Source organism: Sciurus vulgaris (assembly GCF_902686455.1).
Source record: "Sciurus vulgaris genome assembly, chromosome: 10".
NCBI classification, from domain to species: domain Eukaryota; kingdom Metazoa; phylum Chordata; class Mammalia; order Rodentia; family Sciuridae; genus Sciurus; species Sciurus vulgaris.
In genome coordinates, this window is record NC_136470.1 from 93,876,778 (window position 1) to 93,904,077 (window position 27,300).

Consider the following 27,300-nt stretch of genomic DNA (forward strand, 5'->3'; position numbering starts at 1 on the left):
GCTACGTGGGAAAGCAGGGCGGGGACGTCCACCGGCTCCGCGGCGTGAACACCTACCTCGGGGAGAGGCCTTGCACGACGGACACCGCCGGCGCGGGAGCCCGGCTCGCAAGGTTCAGGGCCAGACCCCGCACGCCCCGCGCGCCGGACGCGGCCCCGAACCCCCACCCGTCCCGGGCTCCGGCCTCGTGGGTCCCGCCGGCCCCCCAGTTCGCTTGCTCCTTCCCCGAAGGACCCGCGGCGGCGGCGGCGCCCCGTCACAGAGAGCTCGGCCAACAATTAACTCTCCGCCCCTTGTCCCTCGAAGGTCACCCAGAGCGTCGCGAACCAGCCAGCGGTCAAGGCAGCGGGCACTCACACGATCCCAGCTCTGACTTGTCACCCGGCAACCGCGGCTCCGCCACAGCCCCCCGGCTGCCTCATCCTCCCCAGAGAGGCTGGACGCCCAGGGGAGGCGGGAGGAGTGGCAAAAGGGCGGTAACTTCCGGTCTCTGGCCCTCTCCTATTATGTTGGGCTCCGTGGCCGGAAACGCATCTGCGCGGGGCGCCATTTTCTTTAAGGGCAGAAGGCAAGGCTTGCTGTGGGCAGGGACGCTAACAAGTGTGCTTTTCCTTCCTCCTCCGTCCAAGTCTCCAAAGCTCTGCCCAGCCTACGTATGTCTAGTTGTTTAGGGACAACTGAAAGATGTGGGGGTCGGGACAGCGAGAGCAGGGGGATTCATGTTTAGCAGGCCAACAACAAAAGGAAAATCTTTTGGCCTCTCCACTGCTCTTTTTGGATGATTGGCTTCCTGGGTTTCAAGTACAGGAGTGTGTGTGTGATTACTTTGGAGGTGAGATTTAGGAGTATCACGTGTCTTTGACTAGTGCTTCTTAAACATTAGGAATCATCTGGGATTCTTGTTAAACTGCAGATTCTGGTCCTCTGGGTCAGTGGTGTAGCCTGAGAATCTGCATTTCTCACATCTCTGGAGAGTGGCAGCTGGCTGGTGGTCTGTATGTGGCTCAACAGAGAATCGTGTATATTTCTTTGCAGAGCTCGCAAATGAGGTGCAAGTGAAGCTACTTAATCTGTCTGGACCACAGGTATTTCATCTATAAAATCAAAATAGTGATGATACCTGCTTCATGGATTGTGATTTTCAGCTTTACTCTTGGGCGTAAAGTAAGAACTAGATACTTATTGTTCTATTGGGACAGATGATTATCAATAAGCAAGTAACAGTAAATTAGGTCATTTCAGATAGTGCTTACTACTCTGAAGGAAAAAAATCCCCAATGGCAGTGGGGTAGACTTTCTTAAGAAAAATGAGAAAGAGACTGAGTTCTTACTAAGGAAGTAACATTTCCCAGCAACTTTTCCCCAGGAAGCCAACCCTAGAAATATCTGAAGGAAGAGTGCCCAAAATAGTTGGAACAGGAAGTCCAAACACTCACAGGAAGTACAGTGGTATAGCTGATGAAAAGAAAGGAGGCCAGAATGGTTGGGTTATAGGAAGGGAAAAGGAAAATGAGGGAAATAAGTTTAGGGAAGTAGGCAGATGTGGAATCATAGAGGTTGAGATCAGAACTTTGCATTTTATTGTAAATGCAATGGCAAGCTGTTGGAAAGTTTGGGGCCCAGAGAGTAATATGATCTGATTTACATTGTAAAAGATCATTCTAGTCACTCTGGGCAGTAGACCATGGAGAGATTCCACATTTGGGGGCTTTCATTGCTTATGGTTGTTTTTGCAGTGCTGCAGATCAAACCCAGGGCCTTGCACATGCTACACAAGTACTCTACTACTGAGCTACATCCCCAGATCTATATACTGTTTATTAATCAGATTAGTCCATTGGCTAGAATTAGAGGGATTTGGTAAAAGATGGTTTTTATTAGCAGTAACATAGTAAAACCCTAGGTGTAATTTTAAAATAAGCTGCAATCATTTGGTTTCATGGTATTTCACAACTTTTACCCATTTTCTTTTCTCCCTGTCCACTTTCCCCACCCTATAAACACACACACACACACACACACACACACACAGCATGCTCATCATTTCTACTAGGAATCTTTAGAAACCTTAAGGAAAAAGAAAAAGAGCTGGACACAGTGTGTAATCCCAGCAGTTCAGGAGGCTGAGGCAGGAGGATTTTGAGTTCAAAGCCAGCCTCAGCAACTTAGTGAGGCCTTAAGCAACCTAGCCGGACCCTGTCTCAAAATTAAAAAGAAAAAGAAAGAAAGGATGGGGATATGGTTCAGTGGTTAGGTACCCCTGGGTTCAATCCCTGGTACAAAAAGAAAGAAAGAAAGAAATATATGTTATTTTCTTTTTTGTGTGGTAGCAGGGATCTAACCCAAGGCCCTGTGAACGCTAGGCAAGTTCTCTACCTTCTGAGCTACATCCCAGTCCTGTTCAAAAATTTTTTCCAGCCTTACCCAATGACACATGTGGGCACACAGCTATAATTCCAACTACTATGTGATCTGAGGCAGTAGGAGTACTTGGGCCCAGGAGTTCAAGGTCACCCTAGACAACATAGTGAGACCCCATCTAGATTAAGACAAAAGAAAAGGAAATAAAAAGCTACTTTTTTCCCATTAAAGATCTAAAACTAGGCCAGGTATGACGGCACATGCCTTTAATTGCAGTGACTCAAGAAGCTGAGGCAGGAGGTTTGCAAGTTCAAAGTCAACCTCAGCAACTTAGCGAAGCCCTGAGCAACTCAGCAAGACTCTGTCTCTAAATAAAATATATTTTTCAAAAAAGGCTGGGAATGTGGCACAGTGGTTAAGCATCCCTAGGTTCAATTCCCAGTACCAAAAAAAAAAAAGTTTTTTTTAAAAACTATTTGTATTGAATGCAAATGATCAAGTGTGGTCTCATAGTTTGTTATGTTCTTATATGTTTCAGTTATGATAACAGAGGATGAGATTGTAAGGAAGTGGCTTATATGAGTGCATAAACTGACTGTGCAAGACCAAAATATATAAAGCAGCCCATCAATAAGGTCAGAAACTCTTGAGCAGGCCATGACACTGTAGTCCAGAGGGACTTCTACTTAGGGAAGCCTTGGTTCTATTCAACTAACTGGTTCAGGCTCACTCAGATCACCCAGGATTACCTCCTTTAATTTTAATGCAATTATTGTTAAAGTACTAAAAAGACTGGATGGAATTGGAACTAGTTCTAATTTACATGGAGGAAGAACAACTCTACCAATGACAAACAGTTCTCAGACTAGAGATAATGAATTCACACAACATGATAAAACATATTTCTGAGCCATAATACTTAAAGCATGCTATTATTATTAAAGGGTGTGGTACTGTTGGGGAAACAAACAATGGAATATCAAGAGTACAGGCACAGACCCATAATTCTGATTATGCCTATGAGGAGTTGATGCTTGATAAAATTAGTAGCATGAGTCAATGGAAGAAGATGAATTTTTAAACTGATAATATTGGGGGGAAAGCTTAACTTGAATGAACAAAAATAAAACTTGAGACCCTGTCTCAAAAAATAGAGGTTTGGGGATGTATTTAAGTGGTAAAGTGTCCCTGGGTTAAAGCACCAGTACAAAATAAATGAGAGTTATAAGGAGGGCATGGTAACACATGCCTGTAATCTCAGCAGCCGGGAAAGCTGAGACAGGAGGATCACAAGTTCAAAGCCAGTGTGAACAAAAGCAAGGTACTAAGCAACTCAGTGAGACCCTGTCTCTAAATAAAATACAAATAGGGTTGGGGAGGTGGCTTAGTGATTAGGGTGCCCCTGAATTCAATTCCCAGTATCTCTGCCTCCCAAAAAAGAGTTAGGGATATAGTTGAATGGTAAAGTGCATGCTTAGCATGCACACAACACTTGAGTGTATCTCCAGCACCAAAAACGAACAAGAAAATCAGGGCTAGGGATGTATCTCAGCGGTAGAGCAATTCCCTAGCCTGTGTAAGGCCTGGGTTCAATCCCCAGTACTGTAAAAAAAAAAAAAAAAAAAAAAAATCAATATTTAAAATACATAAAGAATTTCTGAAAATTGATCAGAAAGCCCAATAGAAAAGTGGACAAAAAATATGGAGAAGCAGAAATAGTCATGGTGACACATGTCTCTAGTCTCAGCTACTCCAGAGACTGAGTCAGGAGGATAACTTGGACACACAAGTTCAACACAGGGCAACACAGGAAGACCCTATCTCAAAAAGAAAAAAAAAAAAAAAAAAAAAAAAAAAAGGATAAAAAGAAAAAGAAGGAGAAGCATTTTCACAAAATGAGAAAAAATTTTTAAATGGCTCTTAAGCAGATTAAGATATTATCAACCTTGTAAATTTAAACAATGTATATTACTTTATACACCTGAGACATGCAGAAGATTTAAAAATCGTATGATATTGTTGATAGAGATGTAAGGAGATATGATCCACTGATGACAGTGTAAATTTTTACTACTCTGGATAATATTTTGCAGTATTTAGTCACAAGTATGGTTATGGTAGCACTATATGTAAAGCAAACAGAAACACAAAAGTCATTCAGTTTGACATTTAACACAAGTTCAGAAATGTGATGAAGTTTCTTATGTAATAAGGTATATCTTTGAAGTAAAGAACCATATTTTATTTATCTTTGCATCCCTAAGCACTTAGCTTGATAGTAGATAGCTGTTTATAAAGTGATGAATAAAGGAGTAGAGTTTTTAAGGAGTTATAAAGAGTCCATGAACTATTTGAGAGAAACTTAGTAACATTTTATTCATTGTTCATGGTCATAATCATACAATTTATATTTAGGGAACAGAGATTAGAAATCAAGAGTCATGCTTTGGTCCCTACTCTTGTCATTTTCTCTTTCAGGCATCAAATATGTCCAATGAAAAAAAATTGGGCACGTTTTAAATTTCTCTAAGGAAAATTCTTTAAAAGAGTGGTTAGAAGTTGTGATTCTTTTATTAAAGAATCATTTTTCTAAGCTAAAAGCAAGTTTAGATTGGAATTCCATATTAGCCAGGCACAGTTGTGATGCATAAATGACTGAAATTTGAGAATATGAAATTCCATTTTTTTTTCAGTACTGGGGATTGAACCCAGCAATGCTCTTCCACTGAGGTACATCCCTTTTTATTTATTTTTTTTATTTTGAGACAGCATCTTGCTAAGTTGCTGAGGATGGCCTTGAACTTGCAATCCTCCTGTCTCAGCCTCCTGAGCCACTGGGATTGCAGGTGAGCACCACCATGCCCGGCTTTACATCATTTTCTAATTTTTTTATTTTTAGTTTTTTGTCCTAGGAATTGAATTTAGGGGCTATATTCCCAGCATTTTTTTTTATTTTTTATTTTTATTTATTTATTTATACAAGAAAAGCATAGTGCATTTATTTTGTGTACAATAAGCTAACAGACTCCATGGTTATTATGGGTCAATATTCATAAAGACCTCACATTTTTATATTGCTTCAGTGAGTTTTTATTATGTATGAATACTGACTACATGCATGGTCTTTTGAGTAAGCTAATGTAGGTTAGAGTTCCATGTCTAATGCTTCCAGACCTGTAATGTAAGATGTAATTAATTTCTGTGAGTTCTCTCACCAACAGCATGCAAGTAAAAAGTGACACCAAACACACAATCATTGTGGAATTTAAATAATACAGTATATGTAAAATATTTACCTCCATGGTAGAGACTTGATAAGGATTCAATCATGGTACCTGTTACTAGTAATAAAAATTGGGGGTAGGGATTGAACCCAGGGATGCTTAACCACTGAGCCACATCCCCAGCCCTTGTTATTTTTTATTTCCAGACAGTCTTGCTAAGTTGCTTAGGGTCTGACTTAATTCCTGAAGCTGGCCTTGAACTTTTAATCCTACCTTGGCCTCCCAAGTGGCTGGGATTACAGACATGTGCCCCTCCACCTGGTGGTAGTAATATAATTATTATTATCTCCCCATTCAAAATTCAAAAAGCAAACACCATCCCCTACAGTTAAGAATGTATTATATATTATTTCTACTCTTGAGAAATAGTAATAACTTGTCTATAATGTAAAACTGACAATAAATGATACACATAAGATTCAAATGGAAGCTCTCTGATTTCCTTTCCAGCACATTTTGCAATGCTCCCTTCTGGGTCTAGCTTGTGAAGATCCCAGGAGAAGTTTGAAAGATCACTGCAGGATGCTCAAGGCCAGGTACCTTCCAACCATCTATCTTCATCCACATTCTGTCAATTTTCACAAATGCTTCTTAAAATCCTAGAATGTGGGGGGTGGGAGGGAGACAAGAATGGAGGAAGGGAGGTACTGTATAGAGGGAAAAGAGGGGTGGGAGGGGTTGGGGGAAAGGAAAAAATAACAGAATGAATCAAACACCATTACCCTATGTAAATGTATGATTGCACAAATGCTATGCCTCTACTTCTTGTACAACCAGAGAAACAAGTTGTACCCCATTTGTTTACAATTAAAAAAAAAAATCCTAAAATTCATTTCATTTTCACTTGTAGGAATGTTAGGTTTCCATTTCAGCTGAAAACAAAAGGCCAAAAATTATATAACAAGTAGTTCATTAACATTCAGTGGTTTGGGTTTGGGTTTCAGAAGGCTCAATCCATAAAGGCTGGCTCCATTCCTTGGGGCTCAAGGTGAAGCAGAATATCAGAGTGGAGGAGTATGGAGAAAGGAAGCAGTTCACATGATGATCAGAAAGCAGAGAGCTTATTTTTTATTTTGAGACACAGTCCTCACTAAGTTGCTGAGGCTGGGCTCAGTGACTGGGATTACAGTTGCATGCCACCATGCCTGGCAACTTTTTTTGTTGTTTGTTGTTTTGTTACCAGAGCTTGAATCCAGGGTCGCTCAACCACTGAGCCACATCCCCAGCTCTTTTTTAAATTCCTTTTTATTTATTTATTTATTTATTTTTTGCGGTGCTGGGGATTGAACCCAGAGCCTGTGCTTCCAAGGCAAACACTCTACCAACTGAGCTATATCCCCAGCCCTGTTATTTTTGAGACAGGGTCTTGCTAAGTTGCTTAGGGCCTAAATTGCTGAGGCTGGCTTTTTTTGTTGTTTTTTTGTACTAGGAATTGAACCCAACAGCGCTTAACCACTGAGCAACATCCCCAGCCCTTTTTATTTTGAAACAGTCTCGCTAGGTTGCTTACAGCTTTGCTAAATTGCTGAGGCTGGCTTTGAATTGTCAATCCTCATGCCTCAGCCCCCTGAGCCCCTGGGATTACAGGCATGGTCCATTGTGCCCAACCACCAATATTTTTCTTTAGATGAATTTGTTTTTCTTAAAAAATTAGTCTTATCATAAAAATATACATGAACCAAAGATTTGATGTGCTAAATTTTAGAACACATAATTTACAACCATGAAAATCAAAACTGTATACCATATATAATTATTTTATATGTACGTTATGAGCCTGAGGTTCCTCCAGATATAATATTGTCATGTTATTTTTTTCTTCGACATTTTAGTTGCTCACTACCCAAAATTGGATCAATACCATAAGGAACTTAACCATGATTTTGTAACTATAAAGAAGTTGTGTATTAAAATCTGTGTCATGATGTTCTGCTGCTTAAAATCTAAAATACATGCATTTGAAATGTACGAATTCAGCATAGCCAAGTTACTCTTAGGTTGTTACATTTAAAATATAGTGTGTACAAGTAAGCAATATGGTATAATGGCATAAATAGGCTGGGTTTTTGTTTTTTGTTTTATTTATTTATTTATTTTAGAGAGACTAGAGAGAAGAAAGAATAAGAGAAAACAAATCCACTGTGTCTTAGTCTGGGGTGCTATAATAAAAATTCCATAGATTGACAGCTTATTAATAGGAGAAATTTCTTTCTTTCAATCCTGGAAGCTGGAATTGGGAGGTTAGGGAGCTGGCGTGTTTGGGTTTTGGTGGAGGCCCTCTTCCAGTGCAGACTGCTGACTTCTTATACCCTCATAAAAAAAGGGTGAGAGAGCTCTCAAGGGTCCCTTTTATAAGGGCACTAATTCCCTTGAGACTCCACTCTCATGACCTAATTATTTTCTCAAAGGCCCCACATCCTAGTACCATTTCACTGGAGGTTAGGATTCAACCTAAGAATTTTAGAGGGAAAACAGTTAGTCCACTGTGACTCACTTTGTTAGTTTGGAAAACTTGAATTGGGACTTTATGAAAATCCAAATAAGGTGAAGAAGTTACAAAGATTATAAAAATCAGCCATAGAATATAGTTTGAGGACCAGGCATGTGGACCCATCTGTAATCCCAGCAACTTGGGAGGCTGAGGCAGGAGGATGGCAAATTTGAGGCCAGCATCGGCAATTTAGCTAGACACTATCTCAAATTTTTAAAAAAGGACTGGTGATGTAGCTCAGTGGTAGAGCACTCCTGGGTTCAATCCCCAGTGCTGGGGAGAATATAGTTTGAGGAATATGTTTTAGAAACAGACAAATAATGTCATGAAGAGGTAACCCTATGTGTAAAATGAATAGGGTAGAAAGGAAGAATGAGAGAATTCAATATTCTCAAATTTCAGTCAACTAAACTCCAGAACAGCATGGGCTTAAAAAGAAACTTCCCACCAGAAATGACCTATGATGAGTATGATTCCAACTCCTGATCCCAGCTTTACTGTGAAAAGGCAATTATTTCAACTACACTATTTTTCACAAGTGGACACTATCTGCATAAGGTATTAAAAACTAGAAAACTAAATTTTCTTTCAAAACATACTTTTCATTACTTCATTTTAGGCTATAATTCACCTCAGTATTATTATCAAGGAAAAACAATTATCCAGGTCAGATTCATTTGTCTATTAAAAAAATGAAATGATAACCAACTTAAAAGTTGTGACATGAAAATTCCTTTTTAAAAACTCTAATCACCTCCTAAATTATGTAAATAAGATTAGTGAATAATATATTCCTATTTAGCAATGTAAGAAACTTTCTTTTTAGAATGAAGAAATTCTCACAGATTTTTTTTTGGATTGAGATAACTACCAGTTTAACATCAAGTTTATTATGGAGAATGACCTTAATGAGGAAGTTGTAGAGACTGATGCTTTAATGTGGAAAACGTTTATTGAGAAAATTATTTTTCAAATCATTAGTGTAGTAATCCTAGCAACTGAGCCTGACATAGTGGAGCACACCTGTAATCCTAGCTATTTGGGAGCCTGAGGCAAGAGAATCCCCAAGTTCAAGATCAACCTTAGTAATTTGGCGTGACCCTGTCTCAAAAAGAATCAGAAGGGATGGGGATGGGGATGCTGTTGCTCAGTGATTAAGTGCCTCTAAATTCAATCCTCAGTACAAAAAAAAAAAAAAATCAAATTACTAGTATGAAGTAATTCCAAACAACTGATAACTCTTAAAGCCTTGGTTTTTAAACTTACAAATTGAACATATAACGTCACATAAACTCATGAAAATTATAGGTTGTGCTGGAGCTCTCACCTACCAAACATGTGGCTCTGGTTCAATCCCCAGCACCACTAAGGAGGGGAAAAAAAAAAAAAAAACCCAAAAAACCCAGGAAAATTATGACAACTTTTAACTTTGTGAATAAGATAAGTACATATCTTTTTTTCTTAGACTTAAAATAGCATCTTAAAAGGTTAATTTATGGAAAACAAAATATCAGGAGTATATATGAATCTATAACTCAAGTGTCATGAAAAAAAAAATGTTCTTACAATATTCTCATCAGCATCAGAACTGATGTTAAAAGTTACAAAGGAGACCTGGAGTATAGTCAGTGGTAAAGCACTTCCCTAGCATGAGTAAGTTCTGGGATTGTTCCCCAACCCCCACAAAACAGAAAAGTTTCAAAGGAATTTATATCCCCAAATTTCATGCCTACAAATTAGGGATGAACCTAATTTTCACTGCAGGTTAAACCTGACTAACCAAATTTATGCCTCTATTAGGATTCATAGTTGGTCTTAATTTACTTATGTTCACTTAAATCCCTAATGAATACTGGTTTTTTGGTAAAGTCGCCTACTTCCTCACAGGACTGTGGCCATTTTTTATTAGCTTTTTCAAATTTGTATAACACATAGTGCTTTCTTAGGGCATTTAAAATCCATTGAAATTAATCACAGTAATTTGGAAAATATATTTAACTTCAAGTTATAAAGTTAATTGAAAAGTGCTAGGAATTAAGTTAATCCAATGCTTTTGTAAGTTAGATTTAACAATTAGGAAGAGTGTTAGTCTTTAAAACCTAAATGCCTTACCTGCATTTAAAATAGTAAAACTGGCAAATTTATAAGCAGGTAAAGGCTTTTGAATAGTGTACAACCATTTTCATTCTAGAGTACAAGGAAATACTCTGAAATTTCCAAAGTAATAATTCATTGCAAAGTGATTTAAAAAAAGGCAAGAAAAACAATGATGACCTATTTTTGTTCACTGCTGCAAAAAATTCTGTTGTAGTGTTCATAAAAATCATTATGTATTCTGACTTGAATTGTAGATCAAATCACAAAAGGGTACAGTGGCTGTGGCTTGTCCTTGAAGGGGGAGAAAGTCCAAAAGTTGTTAGAAAATTTTCTTTTTAGATAGGTTTTCTTTTCCAAAACTTATTAAACTAAAAATGCAGCTCAACTACTTTAGCAATTTGTGGTTAATCATAGTCTTATTTGAAAACTTTTTATTGGACAATGTCAGCGGAATACGACCTAATGCTGCAAATTCATCAAAAAGTGGAAAATTATAACCAGGTTCAGTGGTGTACCTGTAATCCCAGGGACCCAGGAGGCTGAGGCAGGAGGATCTCAAGTTTCAAGCCAGCCTCAGCAATTTAGTGAGGTTCTAGTAATTTAGTACCTAAGTCTCAAAATAAACAAAAGGGCTGGGGAAGTGGTTCAGTGATTAAGTGGCCCTGCATTCAATCCCTGGTACCAAAAATAAATAAATAAATTAATTAATTAAATAAAAAATAAAAGAAGTAGGAAATTATATGGTTTTAATACTTGGATTTGTATCTTTTGAGTAGTTTCATTATAACTGATTTGTTGCTAATACCTGATAGAGTAAAACAATAAAAGTTTTTTTTTTTTTTTTTTCAGTACTGGGATCAAACTCAGGGTCTAGTACATCCTAGGAAAGCACTCTACCACTGAGCTACTTCCCCAATTCTTTTTATTTTGAGACAGGGTCTTGCTAAGTTGCCCAGGCTGTCATAGAACTTGTGATCATTTTGCTTCAGCCTCCCTAGTAGTGAGGATTACAGGCCTGCACGGCCATGCTATTTTTTTTTTTTTTTTTTTTTAACACCAAGGCATTTTGGTTTGCTTCCTAAAAATCAAATTCCCAAAGGCAGATGTGTATCAAAAAGTATGAAAAACAATTATCAAGAAGTGGTGAATGGCTAGGTGAAGTACTCATGCAAAACACCCCAAGGACAAAGATTAGATTTACGTAACATGGTGTAATGGAGACACCACTAGGCTGTAAGCCAAATGACTAGGATTCCATGCCTGTGTGCTGTAAGGGGGGTATGTGTCCTTGGCCTTTTAACATCCTGTTCCTGTAGGAAACTGGGTGGCTGTTGTGGCATACACTTGTAATGCCAGCAATCTGGGAGGCTGAGATAGGAGTATCCCAGGTTTGAGGCCAGCCTGGCAATTGAATAAAACCCTTAACAATTTAGTGAGGCCCATCTCAAAATAAAATATAAAAAGTGCTGGAGATGTCACTCAATAGCAACTCTCTCCTGGGTTCAATCCCAGTACCAAAGAAACTTAGAAAACTGGAGGATTTCTAAGGTTCTCTTACATACAAAACTGCTAAAATTTTAGATCTTCTGAGAAAATTTGTACCAGCACAGTCCTACCAGGAATATTATAATCAGATGGAATGTTGAGTTTTTAAGAACGTAAATATGCTTCTATGACAAAAATAGAAATAAGGTTTTATTATTATTTTGAGATAGTAGCTTGGTAAATTGCCCAGGCTGGCCTTGAACTTGCAGTCCTCTGAGTAGCTGAGTAGCCTGCTGAGTAGCAGGGATTACAGAATGAATCACTATGACCAGCAAAATGATGGGATGGATTTGAGGATATTTGTTGCAGTCACCCTTCTCAAAATAAGACCAAATTCCCTGATTGTAAATCGGTCTTTTTGACAGTATCAATATCTCTGGGAAATAATAGTTTGCAGCAATGCTTGTTAAATTTGAGAGTTACATCAGGCATAATTCCAGCAACTCAGGAGGCTAATGCAGAAGGATCAAAAGTTTGAACACAGCCACAGCAATTCAGCAAGACCCTGTCGCAAAAAATAAAAAGGGCTGCAGATGTAGCTCAGTGATACAGTGTCCCTAGATTCAATTCCCAGTATTGAAAAAAAGAAAAAAAAAGTACAATTCTATCTTTTTACATCATTAAAGCAAAGGAAGGGGACTCGGGAAGGATGGAGGGAGGGAAAAGGAATGTACTGGGAAATGAAATGTAACAAATTGTACTATGTGCATGTATGAATGTCACAATAAACCCCACTATTATGGATAATCATAATGCACTAATAAAAACATTTTTAAAATTCTCTCTTCTTGATACTACTTTAGAAGCTATGAACTCTGGTTGTTCCCCCAAATTCCTATGTTAGAAGTCCTAATCCCCAGTACTTTAGGCCTTACTGAATCTTTATCAAATTAAAATGAAGCTGGTAGTACAGGCCCTAATACATGACTGTTAAGTCTATAAAGAGGAAATTTGGAAACAAGACTTACATACAGAGAGAATACCCTATTAACATGAATATGACAATGCATAAGCCAAAGAGAGGGGTCTGGAACAGATTATTCCCTCACAGAAGGAACAAACTATGCCAAAACCTATTTAAGCAACTCAGTTTGTAGTAATTTAAGGTTGCTACAGTAAATACAAATCATAAAGCTAATTTAGCATTATTAGAAGTAATTTATACATTAATCATGCCAGCAACCCCTTATTACCCAGATCTTCCTAACTTAATAGTTATGGTTTTCTCAATGATCAATTTGGTATCATAAGTTTGGGCATTAGCCAGGGGTGGTGGCCCACATTTGTAATCCCACTGGCTTGGGAGGCTGAGGCAGGATGCCAAGTTCAAAGTGAGCCTTGGCAACTTAGTGAGACCCTGTCTCTAAATAAAAAGAGCTGGGGATGTGGCTCAGTGGCTAAGGGTGCTGGGGGTTCAATTTCTGGTACCAAAAAAAAAAAAAAAAAGAAGGTGGGCATATCTTCATAGTTCTATAACTGAAGATAAAATGTTAATTGGTTGTGAAACGGTTAATTTTTAAAAATTATCTATTGTCTTACCATCTCCCCCATCTTAAATTATTTGATAGGGGTTTAAAAAAAATGAAAAACTGCCAAGAAAATGGCATTTTCCCCCTTCTATAATAAAGACTTCCTACTGTTATTAATCACACAAACAAACAAACAAAAAAAAAATCACACAGTCTACTGATTGCTTCGGGGTTAATACCTGAGGGGACTACAAAAGGCGGGGTTGGTTTCTTATTAATGGGAGTATGAATGGACTTAAATGTGTATGTTCTTTTAGTTCTGATAGTACAATAATTTAATGACTTTATACACAAAAAACTAAGCTTGTCTTGTGTTTAAAAAGGTTAATAGCACCCATGGTTAAGGAAGGAAAACTGGATAGTTTTTTCAGTACATGTTTCTTCTCAATTCATAAAACTGGACCACATGCAGATTACAGTCACGAAGAATGATTAAAACTATATACTACCATGCAACTGAAAATACCACACCTAAGGTATAATTACATACTGGAAAATGTTACTTGTTAAAAGGCAAATCTCATAAGATGTGTTTAAAATTACCCATTTTAACATCTCAAAAAAAGTTGAATTTATTATTTTACAAAAACATTATGTAAGTTAAAGAGAATAATCAAGTTGTTTCATGGACTGGAAGGTGACTTATTAATTCCCTTTCATTTCCAAACCTCATCAAGCAGTCACTACATTTATGAGGTAAGTCAGCCGAATGCTTGAAATCTAGATGAATTTTAAGATCTTCGATCTGTCCTGTTGAATATTCACAATATTGACATAAATAAATCCCTTCAGATAAATGTGAATTTAAATGCTTGCAATATTCTAGCATGCTTGAAAAGCCCTTCCCACAGTCATCACAAACATGAGGAAATATTTTAGTATGTTCAATAGCAACATGCCTGTTAACGTTTGTATGAAGTCTACTCCGAAAACCACATACTTGACATACAAAGAAGTTCTTACATTTGTCAAAGGTAATTTTGCTTAAGAGGCTGTATTGTCCATGTTCTCCATTGTTATACTTATCGCTTAGTTCTATTAATTTACATGCATGCTCATTTACCACATGGCTATGCAAGTCTTCTGGATCATTCGTCTCATGTTCACAGAACTGACACAAGTACTGTTCATCACAGCTGTGCTCCTGGAAATGTAAGTAGAGTTCACTGCTTGAGGAGAACTGCATGTCACACTGCTCACACCAATACAAGTGATCGCTAAAGTGGGTGTCTGCAATGTGCTGGCTGAGGTTCTCAAAAATTACTGTCCTGTAATCGCAGTATTTACAGATGTAGGGATCCTCTTCATGTAGTTTGGCATGTTCGATCAGAAGCATGTTGGTAGAGAAGCTTTCCTTGCATACTCGACACACATTTGAATCAGTACGTTTATGTTTCAGGATCATATGCTGTTTTAAATCAGAAAAATATTTACTATTGAATTCACAAAGTTCACATTTATAGAGGCCACTGCTATTAGCTCTCAGTAAAGGCCATTTCTGCTGGGCAGTCACATTCAAAGCTTGGCTCTTGTCCACAATTTTACAAAGTTTAGCTGGTGGTTCTTCATCAGTTTGGTCTTGGAGGCTCTCGGAAGAATTGTTTTCTGTCTCTATGTCATAATCCTCCGAAATTGCATGCACTTCTACAGCAATGGGGACATCCTCGGCGGTGTGAACTTCTATAGGACTCTCCTCTTGAGTTTGTTGGTTGACTGATTCGGGTGAATCACACTCTTCATCACAAATTTCTACATCAGCAGATTTTTCTGAAAAATGAAACAAGTCTATTATAATATTACCATTACTAAATAGAACAATTAGATACCACAGTACAAAAAGAAATTTATAGTATGCACTGTTTTTTTCATGGGTCTACAGAAAATATGCCAATATGATTAATTTTCCCTAACCTGTAGAAAAGGCAGTGTGGTCTATAATTCTAAGTACAGGACTGGGAACCAGATAGTTCTGATTTCTGTTTCTGGCCTTGATTCCATCTGCAAATTTTGGCAAGTCATTTGATGTCTCAGTATCAGAATCATCATCTGTAAAAACGAATTTGGAAAAATATTATTTATATCAAAGAAACATAAAATAAAGCACCATTTTTAATATAATCTTGAATTTCAATAGAAACTAAGGACTTAGATTTAGCCATGAAGAGAGATGTTATCTATATACCACAAACAAACAAAACAACCTGCCCAAATAAGCAACTACTTTTGCTTTTATGCCCCATTTGGACAAGAAGTCACTTTTTGAACTTGCTTAGGAATTTTAAGTTGAGTCTGAATAAGGCTTTATTTTCTCAGCCCAGCTTCCATCAAGTTAGCATGGAGAAATAGAAATAGAGGTCGACAGACAAAATGGCTTCAATAGAGAAAATTGGACTTTGACATGTTTTTATTTTATTTTTGCAGTACTGGGCTTGAATCCAGGGGTGATTTACCACTGAGTTATATCCCCAGCCCATGTGTTTTTTTTTTTTAATAGACTTTGTTTTTTTATAGGTTTCAGATTTATGGAAAGTTATGAACATCATTCCTATGTATCCCACCCTGTTTCCCCACTATTAATATCTTATGGTACATTTGTCATAATTAATGACTGACATATTACTAGTGATACATTATTATTAATTCAAGTCCATACTTTACCCTGTTTGTTTCTATCTAATGTCTTTTTTCTGTTCTAGGATCCCATATTATATTTAGTCGTCCTGTCTCTTTAGGCTACTGGTGTCTCTGACTGTTTTGAGGACTACTGGTCAGGTATTTTGTAGAATGTCTCAATAATGCAATCTGTTTGCTGTTTTTTTCCTTATGGTTACACTGGAATCATGAATTATTGGGCGGTACAACTCTGAGGTAAACTGTGATTTTCATTACATCTTACCAAGAGTGCATACTATCAACATGACTTATAACTGGTGATGTTGATCTTGATCACCTGGCTAAGGTAGTAGTTACGTTTCTCCATTATAAAGTCACTCTTTAATTCCATACTCTACCTTTTGAAAGGACAACTATGTGCAGCTAACAAGTAAAGAGTAAGAAATTATGTTCCATTTCCTTGAGGAAAAGGGTAGCTACATAAATAATCTGGTTTTCTTCTATACAGGAGATTTGTTTTATCCTCCTTATTTATTATTCAATCATCTACATCAGTATGGGCTCTGAATATTAAATTGATACTTTGGGTTATAATTTGTCTTGTTTTTTCCCTCAAATTATTTTAGCTTTGGCTATTGGGAGCTCTTTCAGCTGGAATTCTTATGCTCCTTTAGCATATCCCTAATCAAGTGTGTATGTATGTTCTAGGTAGTGGTTTTTGTTTTTTTTTTTCGTTTGTTTTGTGGTGCTGAGGATTGAACCCAGGGCCTCACACATGCTATGCCCTTTTAACTTTTAAACTTAAATATTTTTTCCCTTATTTTTTTATTGGTGCATTACAAATTGTGGGATTTGTTGTTACATATTCATACATGCACACAAATTTAACAATGTAATTTGGCCAATATCATTTTCCAGTACTGCCTCATCCTTTTTTGGGGGAAAGGAGGGTACCAGGGATTGAGCCCCGGGGTACTTAACTACCGTAGAAACAAGTCTGCAGTCCTTTTTATATTTTATTTTGAGATTAGTCTAGCTAAATTGCTGAGGCTGGCTTTGAACTTGTGATTCTCCTGCTTTGACTTCCTGAGACACTGGGACTACAGGCATGTGCCACTATCCCCAACATCCCCTCGTCTCTTTACTCCCTTTTATTTTCATGAGATGCACCCCACTTTCTTTTCCTTTTTCCTGTCTAGCTTCCACATATGACATAAAACATATAACTCTTGACCTTCTAAATTTGGCTTACTTTGCTTAACATAATGTGCTGAAGTTCTATTCATTTTCCTGCAAATGATGTAATTTAATTTTTATTTATGGTCCTTAGTCCTTTTTAAAATATTGAGATAGGGTCTTGCTAAGTTGCCCAGACTGGCCTTGAACTCACAATTTTTCTGCCTCAGCCTCCTGTTTTGTTTTAAAAGTACTTCCCTATTTTCCAGCACTACAACAAGTTCCAGGTTCACTGTATAGCTCTTGCCCCAGACCTAGATTCAACCATTTCTCCAGGGACTTAGTTCCTTTTACTTAAGAACAGTATTAGAAACCAAGATATGGACATAAAATATGATAACTACCACTGAAGTACCATCTCTTAGATCCTCTCAGTTAACAGAACAAAAAATGTGTCTACTACCACAGATATATATGCACATCTATTAACACTTCTGCATATAACAATCTGAATCTATATCAAGCTAAACATAGGTTCACAATGGTATCTGACTCCACATGTTTTTTATAACTTATGTTTCTCTGCTTATAATAGGAGCCCAAAGGAATTAGTTGTGTCAGCGATTACTCAGTGCCCTAGAAAAGAGGAGTCAACAGAAGATGCAAGATTTATAACATGACTTATAACTGTTGATGTTGACCTTGATCATCCCCTGTTCTTTCCATCTATTAGCCTTTCAGACTGAGGTACAGTTGAGTGGAAAAGCTATGGGTAACACTGTTCTTAACCCTTTACCATAAATGCTTCCAACTCTACATCACTCCTGCTTTGCCACCAATTCCTACACAACTAACCACAATTTAAGAAGGTGTGTTTTTATTTATATGTCTGAAAAAATGTTAAAAATGAAAATTACTTGCTTTCTTAAAAGAAAAATACCAAAACACTGCTTTCTTATGTTATAATAAATTCGAACTCTTGTCTGCTTTTAAATCATCAACCCAACAATTCATCTACTTTTCTTTTTTTTCCTTCCTCTGTTTTTGGGGGAGGGTACTGGGGATGGAACCCAGGGGCACTCTACCACTAAGCTAAACCCATAGTCCTTTATATTTTTAAGACAGGATCTTGCTAAATTGCTGAGGCTGGCCTCAAACTTGCAATCCTCCTGTCTTGGCCTTCCAAGTTGCTGGGATTATAGGCATGTGCCACCACACTCAGATCACCTACCTTTTCAAATAAGAAAAAATAAAAATGTGTAAAAGCAATTTTTTTTTTTTTCTTTTAGCAGTGTTAGGATCAAACCCAGGGCCTCATGCATGCTAGGCAAGGACTCTGCCATAGAGCAATATACCCAGTCACTGTAAAATCAATTCAAAGAGAAATATTTTGGAAGATACTAAATATACCTTTGTTGTCAAAATATTTTAAGTCTGGCTGTCTCATAGAGCAGACACTGTAACAATGATCAGAAAAAATCCCATTGAATCCATCTGCAATTCTGCTTATTCCAGAGGAATCTGAATATAAAACAATAAAAGAAATTTTTAAAAATGTTTCAAACATAAATTAGATATATCTTTAACAGTCACATTCACATCATTTTCAAAGGTTTCTTTTTTTGGTGCTGGGGATTGAACCCAGGACCTTCTGCGTGCTAGGCAAGTACTCTACCACTGAGCTGTATATATCCTCAGCTCAAATTTTAATGATAAAAATATAGTATCTATAATGAAAGTTTATTTTTTCAGTTTTTAAACTTATATTTCAGATTTAATAATACTAACATTTAGCTTTAAGAGAAACATAAATTATAAACTTTAAAATAATACAGATATATAATAAATGCTGTGTTAACTACTAGGAAGGTAAGCCATCATGCAAAGAAAACATAGTACACAGGGGAAATGGCCTAAGGTCCAATGAGGGCTTCTGAAATAGTCACTTCAAATCTTGCTTAAAAAACACCAGTAAGCAGTAGATCAGGCTCAATTTTCTCAGATAAGAAGGTGAGCGGCGGGGGGTGTGTGTGTGTGTGTGTGTGTAAGCTAAGCTAACAGGTATGTCTGAGACTGTCAAGTATGTGTAAGGTGTGTCAGAAATGTCCACAAAGCTTTATGCTGCTCAATCACAAATCACATAATCAAAATGAAAGTTCACATTTCTGAAAAGAATGTTTATATATATTGTTTTGTTCCCTTGGTAAGGCAAAATACCTTTAAATTATCATTTATATATATTGTTTTGTTCCCTTGGTAAGGCAAAATACCTTTAAATTATCATTGGGTCTCAAGCAAACTTGGTAATCAGGCAAAAGCAATTAGGCTACATAAGTAAGTAAGCAAGAATAACAAACTTTAAATATCTAAAATCATGAAGATTAAATATAATAATGTCTAAAGTTTTAATGTCTCTAGCACATGGTAGATAATAAGGAATATGTATCAGAGGATTTAATTAAAGTTTCTCTGACCTAAAAATTGATCAGACATTTAACTCTTCTCTAATCATTTATGAGAAAATGGATAAGAATACAATTTCGTGGAAAGTATGTACACCCACCTTTAAAGTAATTCAATTATACACTAACCTGAATAACGAGAAGGATGTAAAGTCTTCCTTTTTCTTTTTTTAGGATACTCATTCATATCTTTTCAATCTAAAAAGTGAAAACATTTAATAAATACCACAAATAACTGTCAATATTATAACAAAAATTATTTCTAACTAAAGAATTTATCAGCACCTAAGAAATTTGTGTGTCACATAAAAATAAACCTTGTAAAAGAAACGTTATATGATGCGTGTTTATATTTTGGATTTCTCTTCTGATCAAGCTTAGAGACAGTATACAGATTTCTGCTTTCTTTCTTACTAAGATAGAGAAATTCTTTTTCAAATGTTGTAATAGTAAGAATTGGATAATTATAAAAACCTATTCTTAACATTTTTATTTTAAAAAGCCATTATGCTATCAAACTACATTTCCTGCAATTGGGAATATTTTTATTCAGATTTCAAGCTAACAGTTGATACATTAAAAAAATATTGTCACCACCTCTGTATTGATCCATGGCTTCTAGAAAAAATATGTATCACACAGAACCTCAGAATATAAATAATTTTAAGGAAAAAAACCTCTTAGCTTATTGATAAAGTCACATTTGATATTTTACTGAGAACAGAAAAGGTGTTTGTAGCCATTGTATGACTAATTTCCCATCAACTGTTTTTGTTTTCTGTGGTACTGGAGAGTAAACCCAGGGACACTCTACCACTGAGCTACACCCCTAGTCCTTTTCACTTTTTATTTTGAAACAGGGTCTCACTAAATTGCCCAGGCTGGCCTTGAACTTGCCATCCTCCTGCCTCAGCTTCCCAAGGCGCAGGGATTACAGGTATACACTATCATGCCTGGTTCCCACCTGAACAGTAATAAAATTAGTTTCATTACTTTCCACTTACTTGGTATAATTCTTAATATTGCAGTTAGGAAAAATGAATTATGACGTTTCCACAGATGGTAAGAAAAATACCTGTAGGTTAAACGTGACAGAAGTCATATAAGCAAAAATGTGGCTCATTTCTGAGATAGAAAAATACAAGGGTACCAGATCTTTAATTAACCAGAAAAGTATAAAGAAATAATTCAAGTATAATGCTCTTTTGAATGTATTTTACGAAACACTAAAAATTGTATATATTGATGTGATTATATGTAAATTTTTCATGTTTCTTTGGATTTAACCTCTAAAATTATAGCTAAGACCCCAACATAGAAATGTAAATCTGTATTAATCCTGTAATCTATTCAGTAAAAGGAAAGTAAACAGAGAGAAAATACTATATCATAGACCTGAAATGGTTAAGGTCCTTACAGATTAAAATAACAATTTATGAGCACCAACCACACAGCAAACTGTGAACCTGTTATTTCATTTAATCCTATGTTATGCAAAATCCACAATACCCTCCCCAAATCATGATTTACTCGTTTTTTAAAATATATTTTTAGTTGTACATGGACACAATAACTTTATTGTATTTATTTATTTTTAGGTGGTGCTGAGGATCAAACACAGTGCCTCACATGTTAGGCCAGTACTGTACCACTGAGCCACAACCACAGCCCCCATGATTTACTCCTTGTAATTGATTAGTCAAACTTGGGTACTAAGTAGTAGGGCTCAGATTTGAACATAGGTCTAACTAATTTTATGAGAAAAAATTTTTTTTCTGGTCTTGGGGAATAAACCCCAGGCCTCAGGCACGTAGCTATACCACTGAGCTATATCCCTAGCCTTATCTAACCAATTAAAAAAAAAAAAATCTTCCTTTATTTAGTTTTGGAAAAAATTGGGTGATAAAGTGACCAACTCAGTTCCAATAGATTAGTGCCCAAATCAACTATCTCCTCCATCTCGGATTAGTGTCTGTCCACAGAAGCATAGGCAAGGAGGTAATGCCAGAAACACAAATCCAGTCTCATGTGCTGTCTTTCTTATCACCAAGGTGATTTTCTCATTTCCAGTGATAAAGAACTTGAGGTGCATATACTATTTTTGCTGCTTTACTAAGTTCTGGATATATCAGCACTATATGCAATCATATACTAATATATTACTTCTTTAGTTATTTTGTCATTTAAAATATTCTGTGAGGTACACTGAGGAGCTCACTTTTCAACCCACCTCAATTTTAGTGATGAAGAAACATACTCAGTGAAAGTCAAGTCAACTAAGAAATGGCAAAACCAGAGATGCAAATACATGTCTTCTGATTCCTGGGCATTGAATAGGTAACTTTATGTGGGTACATCTTCGTGGCTAAGCACTGCCACCAGCAAGTTACATCTTGTTTCCAGTTCTTACTCAGCCAGCAAGTAGAAGAAGGGGAAGAGAGTCACCTAAGAAAAACTGACAACCATGAATTTTACAGAAATAATATAAATGCATCACCCAGCATATATAAAATGCCCACCCAACAACATAAACAACATTCTTTGTTTACATCCCAATCCAGTGCATTCAAATATCAAAAAGGCTATTTTCATCTTTATATAAGCTAAAATTCCAAGACTTATTCCCAAAACCTTTTGTGCACTTTCAAAATTTATATAGCCAAAAGCTTCACAATTCACATTCTATACACTTTAAAACAAGTCTTTTGTATGCATAATTACCTTGATGAAGAAATTTGGCTTTGTATTCAGAGATATCATATAAACATTTGCTGACCAAAACAGGGTTGGTGGAGAACACCTGTAAACCCAGCCATTGGGGAGACTAAGGCAGGAGGAGCACAGGATCAAAGCCAGACTCAGCACGATTTACCTTGTCTCCAAATAAAGGGCTAGGGGTGTAACTAAGTGGTAGAGCACCCCTGCATTCAACTTCAATACTAAAACAAATATTTGCTCTAGGCCTCCTCTTTATCAAAAAGATTTGAATCACATGCAACTTATCACTCATTCCCCTCTCCTCACTTAGATACAAACTTAAATACAAACTTATACACATAATGTTTCCCTGCAGGAAAATTAAAATTATTAAAAAGTAAATCACCTAAAATCCATTCACCTGGAAAAACCATTATTAACATTTTGGTACACACACCTACACTTCTTCCTATGATAGGTACACATGTACACTTTATATTTACAAAAGGGGACCATGACATAAGAAACATTTTTAAAAAGTATCTTAGGAAATACAAGTTAGCATCTTTGCACCCGTTCTTTTTTTATTTTTTCAACCCACAGGAACGTCTATAAACAAAACACAATTCACGTACTATACCTTTCGTGCAATGTAAGTCTTTTCTTCCTAAATGCTGACATGTTTACAATAAAAAGCTACATTTTAGACAAGTTTTTAAAAAAGGGCTAGTCTTTCCTTTTTCTCTTCATAAAAATAAGTATATATTTTCCAGATGTTTAAAAAATAAACTGAAGCAAAATGTTTCAGGAGAGTATGAACCAGGGTCCAGTATGTCCGATTTAGAGTCCGTTTCTATTGAAATACACGGAAGTCTGGCACAACCGCTATCCCTTTGTAATGAGATAAACTGCTTCATTTACTCGTGTCCCTAGGCTGCACTTAGCAAGCCAGAAAGGCGGCGGGCGGTGGGCATAAGCACCCGAACTGGTAGGTCTGAGACCCTCTCGGAGCCTGGGCGCCAGGACCAATGCCTGCTTTCTGCGAGTACGACTCGCCGCGGGCGCACCAAGATGCGCCGCCGGAGGGTCACCGAGCCGCCGGGCAGGGCGGGAGGGCCAGCGTGGCACCACGCCGCAAAACACACGCCCGCCGGAGGGGCCGGGCAGGAGTCCTCGGGCCCCGCCGCCTCCACCCGAGCGCCACGCGCCCGCCTCGCCCCGGCCCAGCGACTAGCCACGACCCCAAGGCTGTCCTACAGGAAGAGGTGCCGGGGACCACATTGTCCTCGGCGGGTCGGGACCTGCTTTGGGGGTGGGGGAGGGGACGCCTCCCGCCTTAAACGAAGGCAGGTCTTCAGTTTAAGGAAGCCTCCGGCCCTTCCTGCCCGCTCCCCTGGAAGCTGCGCCCGCACGCTGGCGTCCCCTGCAGCAGTCCAGCGCCCAGCCCGCCCGCTCCTCCCTCACACTCACCGTTTCCCCGGGGCCCGGTCCGGCCCAGGCACAGATGAGGTGGCGGCGGCCGAGCGCGGGCGGAGGGGACCCACGGTGGCAGGCGACGCCGCTCAGGCCCTCGCGCTCCCGGGCGCTCTGCCGGGACGGGCCCTCTCCCTCCCGCGCGCCCTAAGCCCAGCCCGCCAGGCCCCAGGCCCAGGCTGCGCGGCCGCACTCACCGCCTCGTTCCGCGCCTGCGCCGCTCACCTCGGGGGCCCGCGGAGAGGGCGGGGAGGTGACGAGGTGAGGTGGGGGCGGGAGCATGGCTCCGCCGTACACCCGTCCAGGGAGGGACCACCGGCCTCCACCCCGGGGGTGGCCGGGAGGCCCGCGCCCCCTGCCGGCGGCTTTGAACCGTCGCAGTCCGCTTCCGGGCGAGGTACCGCCCCTCCCAAGCAAAAGCCGCGGGTGATTCCACCCTGCAGAACTGCTCCAAGCCAGGCGGCCGGGCGAACTTCCCTCTCCTGCACGGTCCTCCCTCCCGCGCTGGAAGGAACCGGAGGAGCGCGGCGGGCGAGCGGTCCTTCTTGCCACAGTGCTCCTCCAGGGGCGGTAACGAGACTGATCTTGCCCAGGTTAGGCAAGGCAGATGACAGCCTGTTGGCGACAAAAAGGGCAAGGCCGCGTCCGGGTTTTACCGGGGCCCCACAGAAGGACCGCACAGGACTGGGAGGGTGTCCACAGGGAAAGGTGAAACTTTAAGATCTTGAGTGGGTATTAGGCTTCAGCCCATTTCCTCGGCTCAAGAAGTCTTGAAATGAACGTGAAGTTATATAGAGGTTTGGATTAGATGATTGCAATCCTTTTCTGACCTTGAGATTCCTTGAGCAGCTGAAAGGATTAAGTTGAATAAGCATAAATAAATTTGTGAACACGGTTTTTAAAATGACCTCTGGGGCTGAGAATACAGCTCAGGGGTGGAGTGTGTACTTTTGCAAGCTTGAGGCCTGAGGTTCGAACCCCAGCACCATTACAAAGAAAAAGAAAGAAAGCAGTCTTTAAAGTGTGATCATGTTTACACCCCCTCATCCCCTGTGCTGAGAATGGAAGCCAGGTCTCAACAAAACACACTACCTCTGAGCTTCACCCCAGCCCCTAGTCCTTTTGACAACAGGTTGAAGTTATTAGTTTCAGTTTACAAATAAGAAAAATGAGCTTGTGAGAGACTTACTTATTTTTATAGACTATGCACCCAGGGTTCAAATAATTATGAAATGAATGAATGAGGCCATATGTAATAATCCTTGTCCAAGGTCACTTGGAAAGTCATGGCTGCAATTTGTGGTTTTAAATCTACCTCCGTTGTGTTTTTTCTGATACACATATGCTAATTAACCAACGAACCTCTGGAAAGGAGGAAACAGACCTTACTCTATTCTTTCACTTCTCTCAGGAAATAAAGCTATTCGGTATTTAGAAGAGACGCTACTTGTTTGTGAGGCTTAATTTTTATCACCTCATAAACTTTGTGTGTATTCGGTTCAAATAAACGAATGTTCACGAATGTTAGTATCACTTGAATAAAGTATGAGGAGATTTAAAGCCGTTTTGTAGTATAGTTAGTCCCTGCCACAGAACAGGGACTCGATACACGATTGATACATTTACATTTCTAAAGAACCATCTCTATCCTTCCCTTCTTCTCTGCTCGTTCTGTTGTTCCCTGATCTGATACAGTGGAAGCCACAAGAGGGTGTCATGCGACCATCTTCAATTATTTTTGCTCACTGCATGGTCTTGTGTCAGTCTACATTCTAGGATGAAGTTTTATTCCAAAACGCTGTGTAAACACACACCTTCCCTTCTTGTACCCAGTGCATTATTTTAAAAAATTCTCACACTGCCACTTACAAGAGAATTACAATGTTTAGATGTCTTGTAACATAATCACAAATCAAAGGCAATTTAAAGTTCTTTGAGTAGCTTGACTATGTATATTTACAGTTCCATTGTAAGGTCTTCCTTTTCCTCTCCTCCCCCTGGAAGGGAGGGTGGTACCCAGAGTGAAACTCTGAAATCTCAAGCGTACCAACTTATAGTTTATTAAATTCTATTATAATTTTGATTTAGGAATATTTAATTCTGATTCTAACTTTTTGCCACATTAGAATAGGTTAATATTTCCCTGATTAGAAAAGGGATGCATGAAAAAAAAAGAAAAGGATGCATGTTTATTACATCATGGAGACAATATAAAAGTATGAAGAACAGAAGAAAAAGGTTATCACACAATTCTGAGCTAATAAATGGTAACGTTTTGCTCTATATCTTCCCATTATTTTTATTCCTCTACAGATTTTCTCAAAATTAGAATATTATTATGTCGTTTTGTAACAAATTTTCCCCAATGCAGTGTGAGTACTCTTTCTGCTATTAAAATGTTAATAGAACTTTGAACTACTACAAGTGACCATACAGTTAAATAGTAGATATTTAAGTTGTTTCCATCTTCAAAAAATGCTTTGCTGGTTTGGTTAGGAAAATATAGTGTTCCATTTTAATATGTATTTTTGTGTGAAATTAAGTTTTTTTTCCTTGTGTGTTTGTTGGCTATTTGTCCTTCATGAATTTTCAGTGTATGGCCTTTTCCTATTTTTTTTAAACATGTCTTTATTTTTTAAAATTAAGAAATTTGGTTTTTTTTTTTTGTTGTTGTTGTTTTGTTTTTACCTGTGATAGCTGATGTGTATATTTATTTTTAGTTTGTTCTTTACTTTTAACTATGGTTAGTGCTCCAATTATTATGAAATCAAGTCTATTAATATTTTCCTTTATAAGTCCTATTATTGGCTTTATGCTAAGATAATACATTCTTATATGAAAGATCTGGTCAGCTCTTCTACTTTAGCTCTTTAGTTTATTTGTAATTTATTTTGGGATATGAAATAAAGATTCTCTCTCTCTGTCATAATTCTTTTATTCTTATTTCTCTCCATCTTGTATAACAGCTCAAAATTCAGTTTTTGAGAAATAAAATAGTGTCATCTGATGGCTCAATTAATCTAAGGCATTGTTTTTCACACTTTAAAATGCATCAGAATTGAACCAGGTGCTCTGACCTATGCCTGTAATCCTAGCAGCCCATGCTAAGGCAGGGGGATTGCAAGTTCAAGGCTAGCCTTAGCAATGTAGTGAGGCCCTAAGCAACTTAGTGAAACCCTATCTCAAAATAAAAAATAAAAAAGTGCTGGGCATGTAGCTCAGTGGTTAAGTGCCCTGGGTTCAATCTCTGGTTAAAAAAAAAAAAAAAAAAAAAAAAAAAAGAAAAGAAAAAGCATTAGAATCATCTAGAGAATCTGTTCACATATAGATTTTTGTGTTTTATCCTGAGTTTCTCTTTGGGTAAGTAGTCTGGACGAGGGCCTGAGCAGTTGCAATTTGGCTGATGCTGCTGACCAGGAATAACACTTTGAGAACTACTGTCCTAAACTTTCCTCACCCAGCCCCACACCAGCCAAATAGTACTACTCACTGTTCCACAGGTAAACTACCTCTCTCTCACCTGTGTGATTTAGCATGTCTTTTTCATCTGCAATCCCTTTCCTTTGTTTCTG

General features: G+C 38.2%; 2 protein-coding genes and 1 long non-coding RNA gene across 7 annotated transcripts in view; 1 reads left to right on the forward strand and 2 right to left on the reverse strand.

Moving 5' to 3' along the window:
* The window catches only part of MFN1 (mitofusin 1), a 41,309-nt gene extending 40,827 nt beyond the window's left edge, over positions 1 to 482 (reverse strand). For 2 of the 3 annotated variants that reach the window (XM_079156349.1, XM_079156347.1), the window contains exon 1: positions 358 to 482. The gene's annotated coding sequence lies outside the window, so the exon portion shown is untranslated. Of the gene's footprint in view, positions 1 to 56; positions 174 to 357 lie in introns of those variants that run through there. The other variant, XM_079156348.1, reaches the window with a different exon arrangement.
* LOC306671122 overlaps positions 1 to 27,300 on the forward strand; it is a 376,374-nt gene that overhangs the window by 189,669 nt on the left and 159,405 nt on the right. The gene's annotated exons all lie outside the window — the stretch shown is intronic.
* On the reverse strand, positions 13,474 to 24,044 carry ZNF639 (zinc finger protein 639). 3 transcript variants are annotated; one of them, XM_079156367.1, is made up of 7 exons: positions 23,726 to 23,919; positions 21,789 to 22,003; positions 20,563 to 20,633; positions 19,688 to 19,756; positions 18,507 to 18,617; positions 15,219 to 15,353; positions 13,474 to 15,074 (listed from the first exon to the last, which is right to left on the reverse strand). In XM_079156367.1, the coding sequence occupies exons 4-7, from the start codon at positions 19,743 to 19,745 to the stop codon at positions 13,921 to 13,923; spliced, it is 1,458 nt and encodes a 485-aa protein (XP_079012493.1). In that variant the 5' UTR covers positions 19,746 to 19,756; positions 20,563 to 20,633; positions 21,789 to 22,003; positions 23,726 to 23,919; the 3' UTR covers positions 13,474 to 13,920. The 3 variants fall into 3 exon arrangements, with proteins under 3 accessions (XP_079012493.1, XP_079012494.1, XP_079012495.1); XM_079156368.1 differs by having other exon boundaries at positions 21,789 to 22,013; XM_079156369.1 differs by lacking the exon at positions 23,726 to 23,919 and adding an exon at positions 23,926 to 24,044 and having other exon boundaries at positions 13,906 to 15,074.

Excerpts from the sequence above, each read along its gene's own strand:
- ZNF639 (XM_079156367.1), bottom strand. The coding sequence starts at position 19,745 with ATGAATGAGTATCCTAAAAAAAGAAAAAGGAAGACTTTACATCCTTCT. Across the intron at positions 15,354-18,506 it reads AAAATATTTTGACAACAAAG|ATGATGATTCTGATACTGAG; the intron begins GTATATTTAGTA and ends TCGTTTTTACAG. Across the intron at positions 15,075-15,218 it reads CCACACTGCCTTTTCTACAG|AAAAATCTGCTGATGTAGAA; the intron begins GTTAGGGAAAAT and ends TTCATTTTTCAG.